The 10,423-nt window shown below is 42.6% G+C and overlaps 1 protein-coding gene across 1 annotated transcript in view; it reads right to left on the reverse strand.

Annotated features, from left to right (window-relative positions):
- pola1 (polymerase (DNA directed), alpha 1) overlaps positions 1–10,423 on the reverse strand; it is an 83,350-nt gene that overhangs the window by 17,668 nt on the left and 55,259 nt on the right. Inside the window, exon 35 of the mRNA XM_050056266.1 lies at positions 6,741–6,857. Within this exon, the coding sequence (XP_049912223.1) occupies positions 6,741–6,857 (117 nt within the window). The remainder of the gene's footprint in view (positions 1–6,740; positions 6,858–10,423) is intronic.

The raw sequence follows: 10,423 nt of genomic DNA on the forward strand, positions 1-10,423 counted from the left end.
ACACACACACACACACACACACACACACACACACACACACACACACACACACACACACACACACACACACACACGCCTACCTCGTCATTCAGCTCGGTGCTTTGTTCCTGCACTGACACCATTTCAATTTGCTCCACAAATCTGCAGCATTTTCAGCCTGACTGCCTAAGGAGCAAACCAGCTGTGAAATTGCCTCTCTCCCGGGAGCGTAGGACCCCCCAGCCCCCACCTCGTACCCCTTTGCTCCTTTGCCTCCCTCTTCCCCGACTGACTCCCCCCTCCTGACACACATATACACATCCCGGGCGTATGTACACACGCACAAACACAGTTAAGCCAAAAAGGGAAAGGGAAATGTGTGTGAGAGCAGAAAGAGAGAATGGAGACAGGATGTATAGAATAAAGAAGAAAAGTAAGAAATAAGAAAAAGAGGCTAAATCACGCAAATTGATCCAAATCACAGAGCAACAGTCTAAAATGGCTCGCACAATGAAACGAGCACTCAAGACTTCCTCGGAGTCTTAAAAACACCTGTCTCCATCTTTTAGGGGACACACACATGCACACACATCCGACCTCCAAAGAACTTTTGCACACTATACTGTCGCTCAAGTACACCAGTGAAGCAGTTAATGAAAAGGTAGTCAGTCAGACAATATGTGTCTGTGTGTAAGCGAGGAGAGATGGCACAAAAACAAAAACACACAGAGTTTTATAGCGGATGGAAAAGTGTGCACGCCGCTGAAAAGCTACGACCATTAAATGCCTTGACATGGATATGGCTTAGAAGAAAATATCGCAGCGACGGTGACACAAACAAGGCCTCGGCGTCACACATCTTTCCCCATACTCCGGCTTAGCTGCAAACACGCGTTGTAAATAGTGAAGCTACAATATCTGAGCCCACACACAACTGCAGCTGCAGAAAGAGAGAGGGAGTGAGAAAGGGAGGGAGACGGAGAGAAACAAACATACATTTTCCCTCAGCTGTGAGGCCACAAGGCTTTAAAACTCTTGAGCTTTTTAGATGCGATGAGCGTTATTGCCGGTTGTGGTAGTCACGCCGATCAGCTTCACAAGACACCATAATGAGTCAATATATGTAAATCTTTACTAGGCAAACACGGCGGGAAACAAAGGCATTTAACTGGTGCTCTCGCCCGCAAGCCTCCAACGATTCAGCACCGGTAATTTCTCCCCATTGAAAGGCATAATTGCCTGCTATTTGAAGATATTCATGCTCAATTTTTGAAATTAATTTCAATTGGAGGGAAATGTAGAAATGTCAGCTCCAGTGAAAGGGATTTGATTTCAATTATCCTCGCTCAAAGGACTGTGATTTCCAAATACACTTAAGCAAAATTATGACAAGAATTTTTGTTCGGCAAAATTCAGTGTTTAAAGAGCGATTAGGCGATAATGGGGCAGCTTTGAGCCGGCAGTGAATGCAGCCGTCTCCCTCTGAAAGGCACTCAATTATCTCTGATTGCTCCCGCTATAATGTATCAAATAGAGATACCTGCTATTGCCGTAATTTGTGTGAAAATTAACATGCTGCAATTTCCACTAGAGGGAAAAAGGGAGCTCTAATGGGCGCCTGAGCGTACATCAATAAAACGAGGGGAGAAAAAGAGAGCGACAGAAAGGGAGGGTGAGAGGAGGAGAGAAAGAGCAAGCCAGGAGAAGAGAGAATGAGTGTAAGAGCTAAGGAGGGAGGGGAGGGAGAGAGAATGAAAAGAAAGGAGCAGGGGAAGAAAGCATTGAATAAAAGGGGGAAGAAAAGGAAAGTCAGGACAGAGATTTGAGACACGGTGAGAAAAAAAAATAGCCCATTTGAGTTAAGCGCTGTGGAGGGAGGGAGAGGAGCGAGGGAGAGATGAGGAGCGAGGGAGAGAGGAAGAGAAAGAAATTTAATTTACTGAAAATATTACAAATTGCACCTGTGCATAACTCCCCCAAATTACCAACCAATCAAGGCAGAGTGCCTATTACTCTCCCATTACATGGAGATCAGATCACGCTCTGAATCTGTGTCCAGAGAGAGAGGGAGGGAGAAAGAGGAAGAACCGGAGTGAGCGAGACGGATGGAGGGAGGAGAGGAGAGGAGAGGCAGCACCCACAGCGATGCTAAATGTACCATGATGCAACAGAGAAAAAAGGGAACGCAGAGTCACAAACAAGACGCTCCTTTACAAAAGCGCTGGCACAAACAAGTGTTTTTAGCGTGGCAAAGAAGAAACTGATTGTCTTTCTGGCTGCTGCTGATATTAGCGTGATAATCTGTGATGATACTGGCAGATAAAAAGCAGAAAGGGAACGTGGCCAGAGTGATCCAGCTAAATGCACAGACATCTGATGGAGCTTCCAACAACGAAAGAACTCTGAGTGGGGACTGGTGGATGCCTCGTCTTCCCTGGTTGTTTGAGAACAGACTATCCACCAGCAGCTCAAACAGCCACAAATGGCCTCTTGACTGCTTTACATAATTGGCAGCAATTTAATATGTAAGCTGCTGGGCTATTAATCTCCATGCACTGGCTTGATTCAGATAACAGTGTTACCTAATACGGAGGAGTCAGTGTTAGCCTAATAAGAACCACGTTATACCATTTCCTCAGGAGGAAAATCTCTCTCCTCTGAGATAGGTCAGATTTATGGGTCAGCAACATTTATTGGGGTTTAAATATCCTGCTAAAGGGCACTTCAGCAGGGCGGATACTTGCTGTACTGTCAGCCTACAGTGTGCCAGTGACAATATCAAAGACTAGTTCAGCTGTTAATCATTAAATAGATACATGTCAAAGCATTATATCACTCAAAAAAATTAGGTTTTTTTCTGTTTATGTCCCCTAATATGTCCGACCTTGACTATACCAAATTGTATCTGTGCAAAACTTGTCACTAGAGTTGTTTGTCTCTGCACCATCTTAACATCCAAGGGTGCTTTCAGACCTAGAGTTTGCTTACTTTGGTCCGAATCAGGGACTAATTTTGTTATAAAGTTGCATAATTGTCTAGAGTTGGTTCATGTTCTCACGGCAGCATTTATAAGCGGACCAGATCAAATGCCTTGTGTGAGAAAGCTGCTCTTTTTTGGTCAGAATTTCCATGTGGGAAAAATCCAGGAAGTAAACAAAACGTTGAAGAAGAGTACACCTGCAAGATAAATGTGACACTTTCTAATGTCACAATGGAGGGACAACTACGCAGGTTGATTTTAGCGCTGCTCATCGTGGACTATATTGCTGTCATTGTTCATTTTAGTCAAACCATACAGTTTGAAAACGAGGCGCAGCTCCAACTAGAAAACAATGTGTTGATGCATCGATGTGCTGAATGTGCATATTAAGGCAGTACAGGAGGAGGTGCACATTAATAATCCTCCAGGACTGTAACATGCTCACGTTTAACCCAAACAATGTGTCATGTGACTGCAGTTGGTTCGGATCGAGGTCGGAACATGTTCTCACCACAAACGAACCGCACCAGAGTTCGACCACGTCGTCAAGAAGGTCTTGGTCAGGTGGTTTTGGTGCACACCCAAGTGCGATTGCTGTGTTCACACCTGCCCAAACGATCCACACTTGGGGGGCAAATGAACTTGAGCTCGACTGAACCTAACCAAACAGGGCAGGTGTGAAAGCACCTTGAGATTCAAACATAACCAGACAAGGTACTTCACTCTACTAAAGCCAATCGCTGTCTAATATAAGAGGCACCTGTCGATGGGGAAACAGACTTTGACACAACACCAGCGAAGAAACCTGAAACCTCCAGCTCAAAGGGAACATGTCAGTACAGAGAGCAGAGTTTACATTACCATAGTGAAAGTTTTAACAGCAAAGAGTGGTCGAGTGTGCAGTTTTTGGATGTGAACCAGACCCCTGAAGCTTCTTTCCACTATCAAAAACCCCACTGTAGCAGATATTATTGTATATTACACAACCACTAACGCTGTGTCAGCCACTGCCAGTTAGCCTACAAGCTAACAAACAACTAACAACTAAAAGATGCTAACTACACTTATAATTCTGACACATCTGCTAGTCACTGACTATGGCGCACAACAGACTCCTAATCTGAGTCTGGGTCTGACTGAGGCTCTAACATGTATGGCTGAATCTCCCTGATGTTTCCTCTAACGGTAACATTAGCCATCTTGATCCGCACTGCTCTTTCACCAGTCAACTTAATGCTAGTCTCACATAGCCAGACCTATATCCACACACAGGGTTCCAACACCATTTCATGGACAAATTTTAAAAACTTGTCCGTGACTTTTCAAAGACCCATAACAACTTTTTTTCTTGCCCCAGCTGCCTGGCATTTTTTAAATATTATCAGATATAAACTCTACTCAAACATAATTTCAGCTCACTAGAATACATGATGGGAGAGATGGAGTGCAGCGAGAAAAAGAAGAAACGTACATGGTGGTAAACAAAATGTCACATTGATGCATCGTCAGCCACAGAAAATTAATTTGCCACTATGTTACATTACATGAAAGCATATCCATGGCAGACAACTTTAACACTTATATTCCACAAAACACAATTCCATGACTTTTCCAGGCCTGGATAATGTGATTGTGAAATTCCATGACTTTTCCAGGTTTTCCATGACTGTGGGAACCCTGCACACATCATTTTATTGCTGGAGAACGTGAGAAGTGAAAGCAAAATCTACCACAAGCAGTGGTGGGCGAGGCTGAGGCCACATCCAGAATTTCTCAATGAGGAAGAAAGAGTAGCTCTGCTTCTGGCCCCTCTTCAGAGATTTTTATTTTATTGTATTTTACTTTATGTTACTTTATTTTATTCTATTTAATTTTATTACATTTTCATGTGGGAAACTCACAATCTACATAGCAGAGTATTTTCCGCATACTTTAAAATTATGTCTAGAGGGGTACTTTCAATATTCAACCACGCTGTATCTTCTTTCTCTCATATCATTCTTCCACTGCTTCTTTTTTTCATGTTAAATTGCTTTAGGGTAATTTTTCAGGACAGAGGATATCACATGCTGTACAGATTATAAAGCCCTTAAAGGAAAATCTGGGCTGAATCTGGGTATTGTTGCAAACAACAATACAGCGACACATAAACATTTTGTTGAGTCAAATTTGTTCATAAATGGATAGATTAGTAGTTTTAGTCAGCGCTAGTTCTGTCTTTAAAAGGTCACAGAGTCTTCAATGGATGTTCACTTTGCTTTCTATTTCCCGTATTTTCCCGTACTTTACACTACGGGATGACGCTGTCGTGTATGTCTTGGAGGAAGCACAGTTCACTGTAGTAATGTCGTGAAATGGTGTTTTATTGGGCATAAACGTAGCGTGCATGCATGTATTGTAAGTAGACTTGAAGTGTAAATAAACAATTCAGATCAAAGTAACGCCCCTAAGATGCAGCTGAGTCGCGAACCTGCGTGGAATTTGTGCAGACAGCTGCATAGATTAAAATGAGAGTGTATCTGTTGCATGAGAAGTGCGACAAAAAATGCATCTGACACCCTTGGAGTTTAGACACCTGGCTAGCTTTGCATTTCACATTACAAATAATGCAAGGACCGTAGTCTGCATTGAGTTATGAAAAGTGTAACCACACTTACAACTGCTTTCAGCTCGCCACTCCCTGACTCTGTGACTTGAGCAAGCTGCAGAGGTGACATAGTTTCGCTCTTTTCTCTCTGCACCAGTTACTCTTTCATTCAGATGCGCTGTCAGGTTCCAAACTTTGGCACAGATTGACTGGTACCCTTAAAAGTACCAAACTCTGAACTGAATTCTACTGCTAAAACACAGGGAATCTACTTCATGGGTCAGTTCAATACAGCCTTAGGTTTATAAACATACAGTAATGTAGGATAAATTGGCGAACTCTGTGTAAACTTTGCTGATCAAGTTTACTGCAGGTTTTCATCCTCCATCCTCCTCAGAAGTACATAAAGACATATGTTCTGAGAGAGTGCAGAGATCACACAGAGTGGTTGAGGAGCAGGTAAAATGAAGAGAGGCTACAGGTTTTAAGGTAGAGAAAGGGTGCATGAGTGAGCACAGAGAGTTAAATGTTTTATTCAGCCCGCAGTTTAAAGTGCCACGGCCCTCAGGCACAGCAATGGCCGCCTAAGTGGCTACAGTGACAGCAGAAATTGGCCTTCTGGTTTACAACCTGTCGCCACAGAGCCAGACACAGCAAAGCAGCCAGGGGGGACAGACAGGAGCAGAGCACACAAGATAAAAAAAATTGACAAGAGAGAGTTAAGGCATGGGTTGAAGCAGGCATGTTAAGAATGGGACAGAGAAAGAGAGGACAAAAAAATTGATTGAACCGTCACGCTCAAATTGAAAGGGAGAGTGTTTCTTTTAAATCCAGTGGTCAAGCTAACAAAGTGTTCATAAGGTGGCTACGAGAGCTGCGGACACACTGTCACACAAACACACAGAAGCTGCAGGACAAAGAGAAGATTGCTTTTATCATCGTGTGTGTGTGTACATATATATGGTGAAATGTGATACTTATGAGTAAAGATGTACAGAACATATGTGGGGAGAGACTTCAGCTCCATAGCACCATCATCTGGACAAAACATACAGAATACACAGTGTGCTTTGGTGTGTGCAGTCATCTCAGCCTCAGCCCAGAGTGTATGTTTGTGGCTCCATTCTGGTGTTCGTATTTCTTGGGTCTGCATAGTTAGGTGTGTTTAAGTGTGAATTGTGATGTGTGTGTTACCTCGGGTCTGAGAGTCGCCCTGCTGCAGGCAGGGCAGATGGGTCCGTGGCGGGAGAAGGCAATGGGCAAACGTCTGGTCCTGTTCTGACAGGCCTGGTCCTCACACACCAACCAGCCCTAGAAAAGACACATCAGACATCTTACTTCCAACAACTGTGAAACTCCCAAACTTTAGTAGAGCTGCAACGATTAGTCGATTAATCATTTTAAGTTATATTTTGAGCAAAGTGCAAAAATCCTCCAGTGGCAGCGTCTCAAGGGTCAGGATTTGCTGCTTGATATTTTGGGGTTTTGGATTGTTTGTCCAACGAAACAAGATATGCCAAGGTGCTAACTTGGGCAATGGGTAAATAAGATGGACTTTTCTTTTTACTTTTTATAAACTTAATGGTTAATAAAAATAAAACAGATAAATTGCTGATGAAAATAATCTCACATTGTACCTCTAAACTTTAGGTCATTCCAAAAAAGTCTTATGCCATTTCCTAGACCTCTGTTGAGTTGAAATACATCCATGACAAAAAATATCCCATCATCTGTTGTTACCCTTTGATTAATCTGATTTCCGCTGAGGTTTCAGCTGCTCTGAAGAAGAAACTAAAGACTGAAAACCACAATATCATGCAGCAAAGTGATTTTTTAAAAAACACTGCTGAATTTACTCCTTTGTTCCTTCTCATTCTTCTATTTTTTGGGCTGTATTGGCTCATGTTTTCATGCAGAATGGTCACAGTACACACAGTATGTCGACAGAGTTCACAGGCTCTTATGGCTGTATGCCATCAGCAAACATATACTGAAGTTAACACAACAAGCGCATCGGTATGTGATTCAGTCACACTTTGTCAGGCACAAATGAAACTCCAGAGCTGAAAGATTCTACAAGTTCCCGTTCAGCTACAACAGCAACAGAAATAGAGTTGTGTATATGAGCTGTATTTCTGCGCTGGTCCATCATTGAAGGAGTTATAAATGGAAAGACCACGCATGTTCGACGGGCATCACCCAGATGTGCTGATCACCAGAAATATGAAAAAAGAAACCAGAGCTGTACTTCTCATCACCACTGCTTTCAAGCAGCCTTTAGACGCAAAAGCAGAAAAGGATCAAAAGACTACTGAAGCAATTAGCATTTACATCGGCATATAGCCAAGGTGGAAAGAACTGTAACACTTCTAATGCACAAGTTTTCTGTTTTATTCTTCTATTTATTTAGTATTTTCAATTATATATATATATATATATATATATATATATATATATATATATAAGAGATACTCTTCAGTTTTATTTTTAGCTTATAGTGTCCTGCTGCCTTTTGGCAAAGTGTTTGAAAATAGTTTACCAATACTTTGCTAGTGGGCAAAATGTTACCTCAGTCCCCATCAAGAGGGTTTTATCTGTCTGATACTTTCACTGCTGTTTGTTTAAAATGAACTAAAAGAAACAGATCCTTACGCATTTTTTGTTGTTTTCCTTTCACACTGTGACTTAAAAATAAGCGGCAGTCTCCTAGGCTGAGAATAAAGCCAACACTGAAATGCCAAAAACCTGCAGTTCCTCTAATGACCACTAGAGGCTGGCTCCAGAATCCCCATTAACATCCACGTTAAGATGTCCAACTTTAAAGTAGAAATAAGCATGTTAACAGCCTGGTACAAAAACAGTTTTGGTCTCTATAGCTATTTTCTTCCTCCATGACAACTGTACAGGGGCTACATTATTTTTTTATAACACACCAGTTTACATTTTTATTAAAGCTTAAAGTTATACATAATTAAGTGCAGGCTGTTTTGAGTTACAGGCTGTCTGCTGATAGTGTCCTCAGCCTCAGTTACATCAACCCCTCGCTCCCCCACAGCACCAGTATCCCACCCAAATATGGTCACAAATCAAGATGGCGAAGGCCAAAACACCCAACTCAAGGCTTCAAAACTGGAGTCCACAAACCAATGGGTGACGTCATGGCAGCTATGTCCATCAATTTTACAGTCTCTGCTCCTCAACCAGGGTACAAACCGCACAGTGACTTCTGTGTTCTGTTACAGCCCTAATGATTTTTAGAACATCCATCAAACTCCCTCACTTTTCCACTACTGCAATACTCCTTTGAAATTACTTTAAATTCTAGCTTTCTCATGTCCAAAGGAATCCCTGATGAAAATATCTCACCAGAAAAAAGAACATTCAACTACCCTCTGTGATTACTTGTTTATAAATGTGCTTGTGTTGCCATTTATTTTGTTGATAAAAGGTGTTCTTAAAAATTGACCAAAAAAAAAAAAAACTTTTGTTGCCTGAAGACACTTTAAAAACTGTTTCTAGTAATGAGGACATTTTGCTGAAAATTGTTGCTTCCATTTAGCGGCTCTAATTCTGCACAACAGAACTGACAAGAAAAGTAGTTGGAGGAAGAAAAAGAGGGGTTGTAAAATAAAACCAACTGCAGGAGACAGGCAGAGAAAGAGGGAGCAGACCTGAGGTTTACATCTGACTTCACATCCCACCCTGCTCCCTCTCTTTACATTTGAATGTATCTTCAGCTGCTGTGTCGGGGTCCTGCTCCGTGAGTACTTGTCAGACAGGCAGAGCAGTGGACAGCCAAAACGGCAGTAGTTAGGACCCCCTGGGGTGAGGTAGTGACCCTGGGCAGGTGCTGTGGTCTAACCCTCTCAATCTCCGCGTATTCTTCTAGACCCTTCCACCCCCTCTGCTTCTTATGCCCTGTCATTACTAAGGGGGTTTAAAGGGGAGGGGGTTAATGCCCAACTAATGACAGAGCATAAGACCCACCGCCATCAACGCCTTTGCTTCTTCCACCCCCCCCCCCCATCTACCCTTCCTTCCTTCCATTCACTCAAAATAAACCCCCTCACAACCACTGCACCTGTCTTTCTATCCACATCCCCCTCACACATATAGGCATGCACTGCCTCGCTCATTGATTTTCATCTTTGGCTTTCTCTCGTCTCTGATCAGTTTTGAGCAACAGCAGCAACTAAAAAAGAAATGGTGAAGATTTTGTTTTTCTTTACAGCTGTTTCTACAGTATATAAAGCATTTTCCCCATCTAAACTTTTTCACATCTGATAACTTTGAGTCATTTCAGGTGTAATTAAGCTTTGACATTCAGGGTTCAACAATAAGGATTGCCCGATTGCCCGGGGCAAGTAAAACTCACGGTCGGGCATGTAAACTAACAACTCACTTGCCCGATCGGGCAAGTTGTTAAAAATAGTAAAAGTTAATAACTAATTGATAAAATAAATGTATTTTAAAACCTGCTCTTCGGCTCTGATGCAGTGGTCTCTCTGCCTGAAGTGACAGGCACAGCTGTGTAACAATGTCCTGCCCACAGCCCCCATTGATATTATTTTGCGCGACGGACGCTTCATATAATAACATAACAATATACTATTTATGGTGTTATGCCATCGTGTCATTTCTGTCTCTACATGGTCACGCGTTAACAATTCTCCTCTGCTCTCTGTATCGCGCATGGCGGTGTTCCGCCACACACACAGGTGAGCACGCTAGAGCGGCTCGGGCCGCATTTTCCTGACCAAACCTGACCCCGAGCCCGGTGCAGTTTGTCAGCTGACAAAGTTATTAAAATGGACAGTGTGTAAATAACCAACAGACTGCTGTTACGCACAGACAAACACGCTGCTCGCACAGCAGCT

This window comes from Epinephelus moara, chromosome 11 (genome assembly GCF_006386435.1).
Source record: "Epinephelus moara isolate mb chromosome 11, YSFRI_EMoa_1.0, whole genome shotgun sequence".
In the NCBI taxonomy this organism is placed as follows: Eukaryota; Metazoa; Chordata; class Actinopteri; order Perciformes; family Serranidae; genus Epinephelus; species Epinephelus moara.